The 16,561-nt window shown below is 52.3% G+C and overlaps 2 protein-coding genes across 2 annotated transcripts; one reads left to right on the top strand and one right to left on the bottom strand.

The window, feature by feature from the left end:
- The first annotated feature begins 2 nt into the window (after positions 1-2).
- LOC138818816 (large ribosomal subunit protein uL11m-like) lies at positions 3-3,638 on the top strand. Its single transcript, XM_070009962.1, has 5 exons — positions 3-125; positions 357-452; positions 1,233-1,326; positions 1,409-1,568; positions 3,367-3,638. Exons 1-5 carry the CDS (start codon positions 3-5, stop codon positions 3,467-3,469), a joined length of 576 nt encoding a protein of 191 aa, XP_069866063.1. The 3' UTR covers positions 3,470-3,638.
- A 5,666-nt stretch (positions 3,639-9,304) lies between these two features.
- LOC138818793 (neuronal PAS domain-containing protein 4-like) lies at positions 9,305-15,281 on the bottom strand. Its single transcript, XM_070009913.1, has 8 exons — positions 15,107-15,281; positions 14,282-14,433; positions 14,016-14,118; positions 13,652-13,925; positions 13,370-13,479; positions 12,939-13,074; positions 11,391-12,820; positions 9,305-10,080 (listed from the first exon to the last, which is right to left on the bottom strand). Exons 1-8 carry the CDS (start codon positions 15,279-15,281, stop codon positions 10,052-10,054), a joined length of 2,409 nt encoding a protein of 802 aa, XP_069866014.1. The 3' UTR covers positions 9,305-10,051.
- Positions 15,282-16,561: the final 1,280 nt, after the last annotated feature.

Genomic DNA, 16,561 nt, shown 5'->3' with positions numbered 1-16,561 from the left:
TCATGTCGAAGCTCAGCCGGGTCACGCGGGCCGTCAAGAAGACGGAGGCTGGTGGAGTGATCCGGGCCATCGTGCGAGCTGGCCAGGCCATGCCCGGGCCCCCGCTGGGGCCCATCTTGGGTCAGGTGCGGCGGTGGCGGGAACGCGGCGCGGCGGGCGCGGGGGGACCTCGGTGCGAGGCCCGGTTCTGCTGCTCACCCCTGCAGGCTCCTGGAAGGAGGATGAGGCGGGGAGGTGCACGCGAACCGCCCCGCGGGGGGAGCGTGCTGAGTGTGGGCGGAAGCTGGCAAGCCGGAGGAATCAAGGCGAGGAGCGCGGCCCGCCTGCCGCTGCTGACCTCTGTGCTTCTCCCACAGCGAGGTGTTTCTATCAGCCAGTTTTGCAAGGAGTTCAACGAGAAGACGAAGGACATCAAAGTAGGCATTCCTCTGCCCACGAAGATTTTTGTGAAGGTGCAGTCTGGACTCTGATCCTCGGTTTCTTGAAACACTCCATTCTAGCAGGGCGCCCGCGGCTCATACCTGACATCCTAGCTACTCAGAAAGTAGAGATTTGAGGATCACAGTTGGAAGCCAGCCCAGGCATTAAAGTCTGTAAGAATCTTATCTCCAATTAACCAGGAAAAAGCTGGAAGTGGAGGTGTGGCTCAAGTGGTAAAACACCAGCCTTGTATAAAAGGAGCTAAGAGGCAGCACATTGGGGCTGGGAACGTGGCTTAGTGGTAGAGTGCTTGCCTAGCATGGACAAAGCCCTGGGTTCAATCCTCAGTACCATATACACAGAAAAATCCAGAAGTGGCTGTGGCTCTAGTGGTAGAGTGCTAGCCTTGAGCAAAAGAAGCTCAGGGACAGTGCCCAGGCCCTGAGTTCAAGCCTCAGGACTGGCAAGAGAGGTGGGGGGGGGGGAGGGAGGGAGGGAGCACCCTAGGTGCAAGTCTCTCCTTATTACTGGGCTTGTTTCCCCAAAGACATAGTCTAAACCATATTTGTTTCTGAAGCTATCTGGTTGTGCTATAGCTCCTTTCTTCCCTTTGTCCCTCCATTTTACTGAGTTAGACCTGGAATAGAGGTGATGGGGATGTTTGCTGCAGGTTTCTTTTTCCATGTGGGTTTTTTTTTTTTTGTGGACTGTGAGGGACACTATGGGAAAGTGAATTGAGAGGAAGGGAAAATGACATTAGAAGTTTGCAAAGCGAAGTGATTCTTACATGTCTTTTTTATTTTTTGGTTAAGCCTGACAGGACATTTGAAATCAAGATTGGACAACCCACTGTTTCCTATTTCTTGAAGGCAGCTGCTGGGATTGAGAAAGGGGCCCGGAAAACGGGTAAGGGCCAGATGGACTCCTGAGATTCTGGAAATTGTGGAGGGAACCAGTGACACTTGAAGAATGACTTGTTCCTTCTTAGGGAAAGAGGTGGCCGGCCTGGTGACGCTGAAGCACATATATGAAATTGCTCGTGTCAAAGCACAGGATGAAGCCTTTGCCCTGCAGGATGTCCCTCTGTCTTCTGTTGTCCGATCCATCATTGGCTCTGCCCGTTCCCTGGGCATCCAAGTGGTGAAGGAGTGAGTGTTATGGGAGGAGCAGTTTGAAGAGAAGGCCCAGAAGGCTTTACTTGGGGCAGCTTATAGAGTTAGCTGTTGAGTCGGAGAATGTTGGAGTCTTGAGGATGGAGTCTGGGTACAGACCTCATTTGTGCATTGGGAGTACAATTCTTAGGCATCTCTTATGTATCAGACATTGTTTTAGAATTGGATACAGCTAGACATGAACTCATGCTTATCTTAATCTGCTGGAACTCATCGTCTTGAAGTAGCAACAGATCCGTAAATACAGCCAGATAGTCAATGTTGATTTAAAAAGCAATAGGTGCCACAGAAGCAAAGAGGAGGAATCCTGGTTTTGCATGGTGTGCCATTAAGAGATCCCTGGGGAAGTGACATCTAAGCAGAGCCCTGGGAAAGGAGGGCAAAGACTGGGAGCAAATGTTCCAAGAAATAGAAATATCTCAGGAAGGATGGGAGGCACTGACAAGAAGCAGAAGCCACTATTCTTAGAGACTCTAGTCCCAGAGGCAGAATGGGACATGGTGCGAGGGGGAGACCAATCAGAGTTAATCCCAACGCCAGAAGTACCACCCTTCCCAAAGGTAGAATTGTTCCCTTAAAGTAAGGTGTCAATGGGAGAGTACGGTCCAGACCATAGCAGGGATAAGGACGACCTCTGCTGGCCCCTTGCTGTTTGTGTCACAGCTCGTGCCAAGGCTGACAGTTGATGGTTTCCCAAATTGAGTGGAGTTGAACCTACAGCAGACCTGAACTTGCCATGTCTCAAATCTTTATTTTTACAGGGAGCAGAGATAAGGGGGATGGATTTCTGCCTTGGGACCACATCTTAGCCCTGTGACTTCACTGTACAAAATGTTTGTGATAGGCTGGGTGCTGGTGGTTCATGCTGTAATCCTAACTACTCAGGAGGCTCAGATCTGAGGATCATGGTTCAAAGCCAGCTCCAGCAGAAAAGTCCATGAGACTCTTTTTTTTTTTTTTGGGGGGGGGGGGGGTCCAGTCATGCTCTTCAGCACAAGGCTAGCACTCTACCACTTGAGCCACAGCGCTACTTCCAGCTTTTTTCTTTTTGGTTATGTGGTGCTGAGGAATTGAACTCAGGGCTTCAGGCATGCAAGGCAAGAGCTCTACCACTGAGCCACCTTCCCAGCCCTCCATGAGACTCTTTTTTTTTTTTTTTTGGTCGGTCGTGGGGCTTGAACTCTGGGCCTGGGTGCTGTCCCTCAGCTCTTCAGCTCAAGGCGAGTGCTCTATAACCACTTGAGCTACAGCGCCACTTCCTGTTTTCTGGTGGTTTATTGGAGATAGGAGTCTCACGGTCTCTCCTGCCTGGGCTGGCTTTGAACCGCGATCCTCAGATCTCAGCCTCCTGAGTAGCTAGGATTACAGGTGTGAGCCACCAGCGCCTGGCTTTCCATGAGACTCTTATCTCCAATAAACCATCAGAAAACCAGAAGTGGTGCTGTGGCTCAAGTGGTAGAGTGCTCGCCTTGAGCTGAAGAGCTGAGGGACAGTGCCCAGGTCCAGAGTTCAAGCCCCACAACCAAAAAAAAAAAAAAAAAGGTTGTGATAGAGTTTGTCTGGGCAAGGCCTCACAGAATGAATTAGGCTTTAGAAAGGGGATTAAAGATAGAGTACAGTAAGGATTGTGGGTGGCATTCGTGGCAGAGCAAAGGTGTGGAGTCTGGAAAGACCAGGGACAGGGAAGAGGCCAGGGGAATTGGTATCTGGGGCCCTTGTGAGAGTCTATCAGCCACTGGCCACTCACTAGTCGTCTGTCTCTTTTCATCTGCAGCCTCAGTGCAGAAGAGCTGGCAAGTTTCCAGAAGGAGCGAGCTGCATTCCTGGAGGCTCAGAAAGAGGCAGATTTGGCAGCCCAGGCAGAAGCTGCCAAGTGACCCCCTGCCCTCCATACTCCGGGATTTTGAAGGGGGCCAGTTGAGAAAGCTGTGCCCCCGGGAAGGAAGACCATACTAACCTTTGATTGATATTTTCCTGACTTCATATCGTTTTATACATATGACTATATCAAGGGATCAAGCCTAAATAAAGATCCTTTATTACCCACTCTCAATTTCTGTCTTGAGACCTGTGGAAAGGGGAACAGCACTAGTTGTGATCAACCTAGACAGATGTTAGGTGCCCTAGAAGGTAGGTAGGGATCTTCCTCCTCCTCAGATATGTAAACTGAGGCTCAGACAGCTGTGTATGGATGTACAATAATGCACTTGAGATTATACTTTATAATAAAAGATGTTTACTTGGCTCATGATTCTGGTAGCTGAAAAGCTCAGACAGCATGGTGCTCGTGTCTGGTGTCTGGCTTGGGCCCCCTTGGCTGTAGAAGTAGAAAGGGATGTGATTACATGTGGAAGGAGCTGAGCTGTGGATGGCCCTCACTTTACTCCCACCCAGCATAAATACATTCATGAGGCTGAAGCCCCTGTCACCTGACACCCTTCTCCCTCGGTACTGCTACACCAGGAACCCTTGAGGAACCAGCCATAAATAACATGGGTTCTGAGATTGTGTCAGATGCAGTGGAGGCCGGCCTTGTGGGTGAGCATCCTGTGGTAGAGTGCTTGCCTAGCATGCATGAAGCCCTGGGTTCAATTCCTCAGTACCACATACACAGAAAAAGCTGGAAGTGGCGTTGTGGCTCAAGTGGTAGAGGGTTAGCATTGAGCAAAAGAAGCTCAGGGACAGTGCCTAGGCCCTGAGTTGAAGCCCCAGGACTGGAAAAAATATAATTAATAAATAATAAATAAAGCTAGGTGTTAGTGGGTCACCTCCGTAATCCTAATTACTCAGGAGGCTGAGGTCTGAGATCACAGTTTGAAGCCAGCTTGAGTGAGAAAGTCCAAGGCTTTTATCTCCAATTAACTACCAAAAAGCCAGAAGTGGAGCTGTGGCTTAAATGGTAGAGTAGTAGCCTTGAATGAAAAAGTCAAGGGAAAGTATGCAGGCCATGAGTTCAAACCCCAATACCAGTTTAAAGAAAATAAAAAGCTGGTGCCAGTGGAGCATACCTGTAATCCTAGCTACTCGGGAGGCTAAGATCTGGTGATCGTGGTTCAAAACCAGCCCAGACAGGAAAGCTCCTGAGACTCTTATCTCCAATAAACCACCAGAAAACTGGTAGTGGTGCTGTGGTTCAAGTGGTAGAGCACTCACCTTGTGCTGAAGAGCTGAGGGACAGTGCCAGGCCCAGAGTTCAAGCCCCATGACCAACAATAACAAAAAAAAAGCAGCTCATACTCCATGTGCTATTGTATTCTGCTTGTAAGTTGGCAATTATTTAGGACATTTTTCCATTATTTTTCTAAACCAATTTTATTGGTGGTACAAAGTTGTTCTCAGTTTTGCTCTATTAAGCCACACCCTCATTCCCTTTTGTATTTTTCATTATATTTTTCTTGCTGGTTCTGGGGCTTAACCTCAGGGCCTGGAGCTTTCCCTGAGCTTTTTTGCTCAAGACTAATATGCTTGCCATAGTCTCACTTTCAACTTTTTGGTGTTTAAGTAGAGTGTCAGGAACTTTCCCCTGGATCTGGCTTTGAACTTTGACCCTCAGATCTCAGCCTCCTGAGTAGCTAGGATTATAGGGGTGAGCTACCGGTGCCCAGCAACTTTGGTTACTTTTAGAATAAGGTCTGACATTTTGTGGGGGCGGGCCTAGACCATGATGCTACCTAGGCTTCTCATGTACCTTGGATGATAGGTGTACCCTGCAGTGCCCTGCTTCTTTTTTATTTTTATTTATTTATTTATTTTTGCCATAAGGCTTGAACTCTGGGCCTAGCTGCTGTCCCTAAGCTCTTCAACTCAAGGCCAGCACTCTACCACCCGAGCCACAGCGCCACTTCGTTTTTTTGAGTGGTTTATTGTAGATAAGAGTCTCACGGAGTTTCTTGCCCGGGCTGGCTTTGAACCATGATCCTCAGATCTCAGCCTCCTAAGTAGCTAGGATTATAGTTGTGAACCACCAACACCCAGCTGGTTAATTTTTTTTTTATTTTTAGATTTTTTGCTGGTTCAACCTCCTGAATATCAAGGATTATAGACCTGAGCCACCAGTGTCTGGCTAGCATGCTTCTTTATTTTTTTTTATTTTTTTATTTTTTTTGTCAGTCATGGGGCTTGAACTCTGGGCCTGGGCGCTGTCCCTCAGCTCTTCAGCTCAAGGCGAGCGCTCTACCACTTGAGCTACAGCGCCACTTCCAAGCATGCTTCTTTAATACCTGGTTTTATATCTTTCAACAACCAATGTACAAATTATATGCATCTAGGAATTTTTTCCCCCAGTACTGGGGTTTGAACTCATGGCCTAACACTTTCTTGACTTGCTTGCTTGGCTGGTGCTCTGCCACTTGAACCATACTTCCAGATCCAGTTTTTGCTGACTATTTTGGAGATGAGAGTTCTCATGAACTTTTCTACCCAGGCTGGCTTTAAACCATGATTCTCTGGATCTCAGCCTGTCGAGTAGTTAGGAGTACAGGTGTGAACTACCAGTGCCTGGAGAGCCCAGGGATCTTGTTCCATTTTTTCCCAGCACCAAGGACAGTTCCTAGCACCTGCAGGTGAAATTTATCACATGATAAAAGAGCTTGCTCTCAGCCTTTGAACTAGAGCCCCTTTCTAAGCATTGATTCCAGGGCAGCAGTTACCTTCAGAGTCATGTATGGCTTCTACAGTCACTCTGGGAGTACTTTCCTCTGCCTGGGCCTCACTTTACCCATTTGTTCTAAGATATTGATGCTGTGAGCCGCAGGCACATGAATCACGGATGATGAACAGAAACATGCACTTCTTCCAGCAGGTGGCACTATTTCCCTTTGAATTTTCTGCCCCCTCAGCTCTGGACTGTTGGTCAGAATCATCAATGTCAGGCATCATCCACCAAGACTTCCAAATGACGCAGAGAGGAGGGGAATGTCCCCCTGTTTTCCCCCACAGAATTTGGATTTCTTAGATTTTTTTGTGCTAATCCTGGGGCTTGAACTCAGGGCCTGGGCACTGTCCCTGAGCTCCTTTTGCTCAAGGCTAGCACTCTGGCACTTGAGCCACAGCACCACTTCCAGCTTTTTCTGTGTATGTGGTACTGGGGAATTGAATCCAGGGCTTCATGCATGTGAGGCAAGCACTCTACCACTGAGCCACCTTCCCAGCTGATTTCTTAGATTTTTATGTTCATTTTAAAAGAAAAAAATAGATTTGGAGTTGTGATGGTAGGACAGAGTTCCCACATCCTCCACATCCTGATGCCATTTTATGAACATCTGACACTTACACGTACTTTCTCATATGAGTGAGCCCATGCTGATGCAGTATTAACCAAAGTCAACTCTATTCAGACTTCCTCGCTGCAAGTTAATTGCATCTTTTCTCTGCTTCCCCTTTGTGCTTCCTTACTTCTCTTAGCTGTGATAACTCCTCCTAACTCTCCTTGTTTCTGATAGCCAGATCTGTTTTCACCTGGGACTGTGTCTTGTGTTCCCTTAAGTTTCAAAACTAAGCATTAGTTGGGTGTGGTGGCTCATGCCTGTCATCCTAGCTACTCAGGAGGCTGGGATCTGAGGATTGAAGTGCAAAGCCAGCCAGAAGAAATCTCCATGACATTCTTATTTCCAGTTAACCACCAAATAACCATTCCAGAAGTGGAGTGGTGGCTCAAGTGGTAGAGCAGCAACCTTCAGTGAAAAAGACAAGAGAGATCATAAGGCTCTGAGTTCAATCCCTAATCATAGTTTGTTTTTTTTTAAGTTACAATCCTTTGCTCTCTGGTGAATTTAAGAACACATTCCTATGAAAGAGACTGGTGGGTTTTTACTTCAAGGACAGATCGGAAATGGTCCTCTTTGAGAAATTCTTTTCCATGTTTGCTATGTGTCAGGACCTTTTACATAAGGAAGCATACATAGGAGAATCACAGCCCAGGCCTGACTGGGGCGTAAAGTCATAAAGGGAGAACTTATGTTGAAAATAATGTGAAAAAAGGCAGCAGGCATAGGGTAGAACACCTATCTATCAAGTGTGAGGACATGCGTTTAACTCCAGTACTATCCCAGTAGTTCTCTGTGTGTGTTATGTGTGTACACGCACATGTGCAAGTATGAATGCTGGTCCTGGGGCTGAACTCAGGGCCAGGGTTTTGTCCCTTAGCTGTTTTGCTCAAGATTGGCATGCTACTGCTTGGACCACAGCTTCACTTCTAACTTTCTGCTGGTTAGATATAAGACTCTTATGGGCTTTCCTGCCTAGGCTGGCTTAGAACCACAATCCTTAGATCTCAGCCTCCTGAGTAGTTAGGATTACAGCAGCCACTGCTGCCTGACTCCGAGGCTGGCTTTGAACTGGTCCTCAGTTCTCAGGTGGTATCCTAACAACCTTCTGCATAGCTAAGATTACAAGCATATACTCTCAGTTCTGGCTTAATCATTGATATGGTGTCTTGCTAACTTGCTGAAATTGAATCATCATTACCTTCTAAGTAGTTGGGATAACAGGCATGAATCACTTGATTTGACCTGCAAACTGTCTTCTCCTGATTCCTGATCTAGAGTTCTGGACAGTTCTGCTTCACAAGCCTGGAGATGCCAAAGGAGGAGAATTCCTTTCCCACACTTTAGGAGAGAGGCCCTTGCTCCCACCCATACCAACTCACCTTGGAGAATCTGAGATTGGATCATTTCAGATGGTGGCTCAGTGGCTTTAGGAGTTAGCATATGGAAGCATCCTTCACGTGATCCTGGTTTTGTGTGTGTGTGTGTGTGTGTGTGTGTGTGTGTGTGTGTGTGTGTGTGTGTGTGTGTGTGTACACCTTGGTACAGGGGCTTGAATTCAGGGCCTTACACTCTTGCTTAGTGTTTTTGCTCAAGGTTAGCACTCTACCACTTGAGCCATAGCTCCACCTCCAGCTTTTGCTGGTTAATTGGAGATAAGAGTTTCATGGGCTTTCCTGTCTGAGTTGGCTTGGAACCACAAGCCTTAGTCTCAGCCTCCTGAGTAGCTGGGATTACAGGTATGAGCCACTGGCACTGGTGATCTTCTGTTTCTTCATTAGTGAAATGAGCCTTTTTTGCAGTGAAGCATGTGTTTGCCAACTGAATGCACTATTCAGGGATAACAGACTTTTCCTGTCCATGCAGACACCCAGAGTCCCACAAACCAGCTGGTTTTTCCCAGGACGGTGCTTCAAAGCTATATCCAGAACCTATGTAAAGCTGCATCCACCTTCTTATACCAGACCCTCTGCCCCTCCTGCCTGGTGAACACTGCCAGACTGAACTCCAAGCCCCCTAAAGAACAGGGTACGGCTCTCAGCTCCCAGCGCTCAGATGAGGAGTGAAGGAATGAGTGTGTGCAGGAGGAAAGGAAGAAATGCTGGGACCCAAAGCAGCTCTAGTCTTTGTTTTGTTTTGTTTTTTGGGTCCGGTCATGGGGCCTGAACTCTGGGCCTGGGCGCTGTCCCTCAGCTCTTCAGCTCAAGGCTAGCACTCTACCACTTGAGCCACAGCACCACTTCCAGCTTTTTTCTTTTTGCTTATGTGGTGCTGAGGAATCAAACCCAGGGCCTCACGCATGGAAGGCAAGCACTCTACCACTGAGCCACCTTCCCAGCCCAGACTAGAGCTAGTCTTTAAAGCCTGTCGCCCCCAGGCTGCTGTTTGGGACCCCACGCCCTCACTTCCCCTCTTCCCTTTCCACAGCAGCTCAGGACACCAGAGATACCAAAAAGGCAAACTGGACTTTATTATAAAGTTGGCTACAAAGGTCACCGCGGAACCACGAGGCAGCTGTCCAGGGCAGCACCCCAGACGGCCGTCCAGGGCAGGCCCAGGCGCTCGGGCGGCCGGGTGCTTCCCGCACCAGGTACCAGCACTCGTGCAAAGCACACGTGTGGCGGCAGATCTGCCTTCCTCCATCGGAAAGGAACGAAGCGTCTCTTCGCGCTCCCACCCCAGGCGGCGGGGCGCAAAAGTCTCAAGGAAGAGCCGCAGCGCGGCCTAGTCCATCGGAATTGAAATCCCGTTACTGGTGTGTAGAGAATTCTACGTGGGTGTCACGAGCCCCTCGGGGCTCAGGCTGGCCTGGGGTTGGCCCTGCCTTTCCCCCACCAAGATCTAGGGGGGGCTGAAGCCCCCCTAGGAGTGGAGAACTGGCCCAGGCCCATGGGGCAGTGCGGATGGGGAAACGAGACTCCCCCATTCTCCGCTTGAAATTCATTCAAGGAAGCTCACTACGAGTGAATACAGATTGGAATGGAAACTGGGATCGCTCAAAGTCCCTTGGTTTTAAAAAGAAACTCCCCTCCCTTGCCCTCCCACCTCCCTCCCCCCCCAATCCTTCAGGGCCTGGAGAATCAGATATATCCCCCTCTGGCCCCCAGAATCCCCCCAAACAGTCCTGGGGGGGTGGAGAGCGGCTCCACGTCTTGATGACAATATGCCATACTTGACGTTAAGTCACAGACTTATTCAAAACGTTGGTTCCCCTCCACTTCCATCTGTGAAGAGAGAGAGACAGAGAGAGAAGAGGAATTAGACTTCTTAGGAGAGCCTGTCTTTGGGCTCGGGGTGTGGTGCAGTGTTGACATATGGTTTGGGCTTCAAATAAGTTGGCCCAGTGGGCAAATGGTGCCAGAAGCTGTAGCTGTAGCTTTGGAGAGAATGGGGCCAATGGAAGGAACTACTGCAATGAAGCGAGGGCCAAAGCCTCGTGGGCTTTCTCTCCTGGATGTCTACAAATTCTTGTCTCTCCCATTTATCACCTTTAGGGGGCAAGAATACTAGGCTAGATCTCCAATCAACTTCTAAGTTTTACTTTATGCCACCACTAGGACCAGTACTATATCAGGCAATCTCCCTTAACTTTTTTGTTCAAAGCTGGTGGTCTACCACTTGAGCCACACCTCTGCTTCTGTTTTGTTTTGTTTTGTTTTTTTCCTAGTTAAATTTGGGGATGAGTCTCACAGATTTCTGCTAGGGCTGGCCTTCAGATCTCAGCCTCCTGAGTAGCGAGGATGATAGGCATGAGCTACCAGCATCTGACAACTTCCCCTGTTTTTGTTTTTGTTTTTGGTCAGACGTAAAGAATATTTCTTTACTCTGGGTCCTTGATTGTCCTCATCCATAAAATGTGGTGCAATTGATTTAGATGCCTCATAGACTTTTTTTTTTGCCAGTCCTGGGACTTAACTTAGGGCCTGAGCACTGTCCTTGAGCTTCTTTTGCTCAAGGCTAGCACTCTCCCACTTGAACCAAAGCACCACTTCTAGCTTTTTCTGTGTATGTGGTACTGAGGAATCGAACCCAGGGCTTCATGCATGCAAGGCAAGCATTCTACCACTGAGCCAAACTTCCCAGTCCCTCCTAGACTTTTTAAAAACTGTGTTTTGTTTGTCTTTTCTTTCATGGTACTGGGGATCAAGCCCAGGATGATGCATTTGCTAAGCAGCATGGTGCCACTGAGCTACAGGGCAAGCCCCATTACAGACTTTAAAGCACAAACTTCAGTCACCATCTTTGCCTACCATTCCTACTGATCCACAACTTTCATATTAGTTTTTTTTTTCATTTTGGTGGTATGATTTGCATTCAGGACCTTGCTCTTGGCCGAGCAGGTACTCCACCACTCATCTCACTCTCAGCCCAAGTTTTTCATGTTCCTTATCCTCACTGCCACCCTTAGCACCAAGTGATTATTACCTACATAATTAACACTGAGGTACAGAGAAAGGAATGGATCCACTAATCTCCCTGGCATCTCACTGGAAGGCCGGGGACATGAGTACAGGAACGTTGAGTCTGTACTCACCATCATGGAAGCTGTCTTGAACTTGACTTTGGAGTTGATGCAACTCATCAGTAAACCCATCGTAGGGGAATGCTGAGACACCTGTCTCAAAGGCGGTTTCGTAGGTGGCCAAGTCCTCCAGGAAGCTGTGGTCTTCTGAGGACAGATTGGTGCAAGGCGATGGGGCCCCTCCTGGGCCCTCTGCCTCGGGATCCCCTGAACCCCATTCCCCATTGGGGTCTGGAGTAGAGAGATCCATGAAGATGTCTTCTATGGGCGTCTCTTCCAGGAACATGTTCTCGGGGTCAGCCAGGAAGTCCAGCTCCTGGCATTTCCAGGGTTTCAGGTCCAGGCTGAGCACAGGGGGGCCAGCCCCCGGAAGGGATAGGTTAGAATCCAGGGGCTCCAGTCCTCCAAGGGGCTCTAGTCCCCCAGTGTCGGCCTCAGCAGAGAAGGGCCTGTCCATGCCCTGGGCTAACTGGCTAATCTGCTGGATGAGGCGATCGATCTCATTTTGTTCCTTCTCAGAGTAGTGAAAGAAACTCTGCTTGACCGGAGAGGCCTCGGGGGTGAGCAGGCCTTCGGGCACCAGGGGAACATCCACAGACAGGGGGCCCCGGAGCTGAGCGAGGGCCAGAAGTGTGCAGTCCCCATTACCAGGGCTGCTAGGACTTGGGGGCAACTTCTCATAGAGAAAACTGCATCCCTCCTGGGTGAAGTAAGTCTTCGTAGAATTGGGGCTCAGTTGCTCTGGGAAAGTCTGGCTGGGGCTGCTCAGAGGAGCTTGGAAAGCGGTGCTGGGAGGAGTCAGCTGCTCGTGGGCAGGGCTGCCCAGAGGCTCTGGGAAGGAAGCAGTGCTGGGAAGCAGCTGGTCCGGGAAGGTGGAGGTGCATGCAGTCAACTGGTCTTCGTAACTTCGGGTGGCAGTGTCAGTCAGCTGGCCTTGCAGCGGGCTGGTGAGAGGATCAGGGAATGTTGCACTGCTCGGAGTCAATTGATCGGAGAAGGTCGCGGTGCTTGGAGTCAGCTGTTCTTGAAGAGAGCTGGATGGAGTGGGCAGAAGGGTCTGGAAGGGCTCGTGGAGGCTGAAGAGGAAGGCACAGCCCCCAGGCTGGTGAGGTGTGTAGGGTGGTGTACACACAAGATCCTTGCTGAGGTCTGTCTGCAGAGAGGGCTCTGGCCCAGCAGCAAATGGCAGGTAACGGAAGCCCATCTCCTTAGAAGGCTGGGGAAGTTCTTCTGATGTTGAGACCCCACCCAGTTCTGGAGCACCGGAGAAACTGGTGCTTCTGGGAGCCCCCAAGGCTGGGGTAAAGAGTGGGTTAGAGCACTGCTCTTGGGAATGGACATTCTCAGGGAATGAGGGCGCCATGGTTGGGGTACCCAGGACATAAACTGTCTGAGTGTCTTCAGAGTTCAGCTGCTGGCGGAGACTCCAGGCTTCTGTGTCACTGGAAAAGAGAGAAGAGGCAACTGGTCAGGGTTTGGTGTCTGTTTCCAGAGCAGTTCTCTGATTTGCTGACTTCAGCTGACACCCCCTTCCACCCAGACTGCTACCTTGCAGCTCACCTGATTGGGTAATTATTGGCAGTAATGGAGCCCTCTGGCCCTTCCGAGTATAACAGGCAGTAAATCCAGGCCCAACCTCCAGACTTGGCCTGCAGCCTCACCACCATCTCGGCCTGAATGTCTCCACTCTCAGCCACTGAGAAGAAAGAAGAGATTCAGGGTTAGGATGCCCATCAGACAACACCACCTCAACTCCCACCTTCTTCACCTCTACACTGAGCTGAGGGAGCCATGATATCTTTTCTTCTACCTACCCTAACCTGTGCCTCTCAGCTCCCCACCTTGACCTCACCACCCAGGGTCCTCCTCCTAATATTCCCCTTAGGGCATCCCAAACATCAGTCTTGACCACAGCTCATTCTGAGTCTGGTCTCCCCCTTCTTTTATCCCCCCAACTTCCTTTCTTATCCACAGCCTCTCTGGACACTCACACAGACGGTAGTGTTGAGCAGAAGCGTGGGCCAGGTCCTCGGGGTGCAGCAGTCCATACCATGATTTACAGAGCAGTTCATTGCGCTCAAAGCCCAGGTAGATTAGGACACTGGGAAGGTGGAAAGGGTGAGGTCAGCTTTCTGTTTTCCTTGCTCAACATCGCACATCTTGCTCCCTCCCAGCTTCTCTGCCCATCTAAGCCCCATCCTCCCTGACTCCAGAATCTACAGTCCCTCAGCTCTGGCCTGCCTTCCTCCTGAAGTTAAACCCTCTGGGCTCACCTCTCAGAGACATCCAGCAGGACCAGGTCTTTAGCATGCCGACTCTGGAACATGGCCAGGAAGAGTGAGGCAGGGCCAGGCCCAGGGCCAGGCCCAGGGCCAGGGCGGGGTCTTGGCTCCAGTGGGGCACAGAAAGCCGTGAACACAGGGTTTCCTGCCCAGTAGGCCCCAGGCGGGTGGGAGTGGAATCGGCCTCGAATAAGCACCAGTTTGTTGCCTGCGCTCTGGCGTCGGAGGGACTTGGAAGTGTTGAAACGACAACGGAAAAGACGATCTAGGTGGGTAAAGAAAAAGGAACTAGTAAGAAACAGAGACATGGTGGATGGAGGAGATTGGAATAAAGATGAGAGAAGACAGTGCTTACCAGTATCTAGAGCGGAGGGCAAGGAGAGTTGTTGACGCACAGTTAGGTGGTCAGCAGGGTCAATGATGTCATAAATGCTGTCACCCTGAGCCACCAGGTCCACCTGGAAGAACAGAAGCAGAGATCACCATTAGTGAGGACAGCAAGAGCCTCTCTCTCTCCCCCTTCTCAGAACCCTTAGTTTCTCAAGAGTAGAAATCTCATAGAAGTCTCATTGAAACCCATTTGTACCTCAGTCCTGAACTGAAAGGACCTGCGATACTCACCATAGAATGGCCCAGATGCTCGCTCACACTCTCAGACAGGTAGAGCAACTTCCCCTCGGCTGTAAACACCAGCAGGAATCCAGGCAGGGCTGCCACGATGTCTTCAAGCTCTTGGGCTGAGAGAAGGCCTGTGGGGCCGGCCAGAGGAGCACCTGTGCGGGGCGGCAAGATGAGGTGAGTCAAGGCTGAGGTCGGAAGGCACAGGGCAGAGTGAAGAAGGCAGGGTCTGAGTTTCAGAGAGGCTGGGGGACTCTCCCATGGATCTGTCTCTCTTGCCAACACCTGTTGAGCCGCTGCCCGCGGCTCTTGGTCAGGAGACCTGTTGCTGGAACTCCCCAGCTAAGGGAGTCCTCAGACTTCTGAGCCCGTAGCCGGGGCTTCCAGCACCGCGGACAGCGCTCCCGAGGGCGGCGCCTGGTCAGCACCGCGGACAGCGCTACCTCCGGGGGCTCCCGGTCAGCACCTCGGACAGCGACTCGCAGCGCGAAGGCTGCGGCCGCGCTACCGGGAGAGCTGCGGGTCGGACGCGGCTACCTTAGCCGGTCAGCACGGCGGACAGCGCCCCCCGGAGCCTCGCGGACCGCGGCTGCCTTTCCCCGGGCTCTGGATGGCTCCATCCCCGCAACTTGCCAAGGCTGCCTTTACCCCCAGACTCCGAGCTGGTGGGACCCCGGGGAACCCTGCTGGTCTCGCCTCCCATCCATCGGCCCTTCATGCAGAACTCGAGAGAAGTAGTGCCTGAGCTCGGGATCCGGAGTCCCCCCCAGCCCTTCCCCTGCCCAGCTCGAGGCACCGCAGGCTCCCGGGGCTCCCCGGCTCGCTCACCTCCGGCGAAGAAGACGCCTTTGCGAGTGTAGATGCAGGCCAGGCTCATGATGTGCAGGTAGGACAGACGGACCTTGTCCGCCTCGGCCAGCGGCAGCAGCTCCTTGAGGCTCCGGATCTCCGCGTTGATCTGGTCGCGGCGCGCCTTGGAGGCGCCCTTGGTGGAGCGGTACATGGCTGCGGGCGCCGCGGGCTCCGGAGTCCCCGTCCTCCGGGCGGGCGCCCCGGGCTCGGGCGTCCGCGTCCTCCGGGCTTCCAGGCGCTCGCTCGCTCGCTCGCTGGCTCGCTCTGCCGGCGCTCGCGCTCTCCTCTCCGGGCTCCGCTCGGCTGCGCTGCCCCCCTCGCCTGGCTCGCCCGCCTTATATAGCTCCTGCCAGGCGTGGGGGGCTCGTTTTGGAGACGCGGGGGGGGGGGGCGGGAGGCTGGGCTAAGCGCGCTGCAGCGGGAGCACCGGCTGGGGGGGGCTCCTCCCCCCTCCCCGGCCTCCGACGTCATCGCGTGACGTCGAGCCCGAGCGGGAGGGGGGCGGGAGGGCGAGAAGGGAGGCTGCGGAGGGGGCGGAGCGCACAGCCCGGCGCTCGCTGCCTTCTAGAAGCGCCAACTGGGGTGCGGGGTGCTCAGTGGGGGGAAGGGACAGAGCGTGGCGCGCCCCCCCGCCCGCAGGAGAGTCTGTACAGGCCCACCTTCACCCTGACCCCCCCCACAGCTCGGTGACACCCATCCTAGACCCCCACACCCCGGTGTCCCCCCCATCCTGGCTCCCCTACCCAGGTGACCCTCTACCCTGCCCCCCCACTCCAGTGTCCTCCATCCTGGCTCCCCACACTCGTGTCCCCCAGCCTAGACCCCCACACCCCGGGAAACCCAACCCTGGGTCCCCACACCCCAGTGTCCCCCAGCCTAGATCCTCACACCCCAGAGAGAGGAGACAAGCGAAGGGGGCGCCTGCTACCCCTCCCCAATTTGCCAGGGGCGGCCAGGAGGAAGGCGATGGGCTCTCCCTGGGCCCCTGGGGGCCGGGTCTCAGCGGAGATGCCTCTCCTGGGGTCTCCTCAACCTGAGATTGCCCTGGACACTTTCAAAGAACTAGCGCCTCCCTCCACTTCTCAGGCCTTGCCCACGCGCCAGGGGTCCTGGGGGGAATGTCTAAGTCCCTAGGGTGGGATGCAAAGAGGGGAGTCCCACTTGAATTTGGGGGACCACCCGGTCCTCCTTTCCCACAGCTTAGAAACCACGACGTAGCCTTCTGCAGAGGTGCTTCGTTCCTCAATCCACCCATCAAGCCTTAGACACTTAGGAGAGAAACTGAGGCAGAGTCCCCTCGCCCCCCAGGGCATGGCGAGGAACTGGGCCTGCACTGCGGCCTCCCCGCCCCCGTCCGGTCCCGAGCGCCCCTCCTTCCTTCCCTTCTTCCCCCCCCCCCCGCCCCGTCCCCCACCGTGAGAGCCTCGGTCC

The sequence above is a fragment of the Dipodomys merriami genome, unplaced genomic scaffold (assembly GCF_024711535.1).
Source record: "Dipodomys merriami isolate MVZ:Mamm:240054 unplaced genomic scaffold, mDipMer1.0.p SCAF_78, whole genome shotgun sequence".
Lineage (NCBI taxonomy): Eukaryota > Metazoa > Chordata > Mammalia > Rodentia > Heteromyidae > Dipodomys > Dipodomys merriami.
The sequence above is the reverse complement of the archived record's forward strand: the minus strand, read 5'-3'. Positions and strand labels throughout refer to the sequence as shown.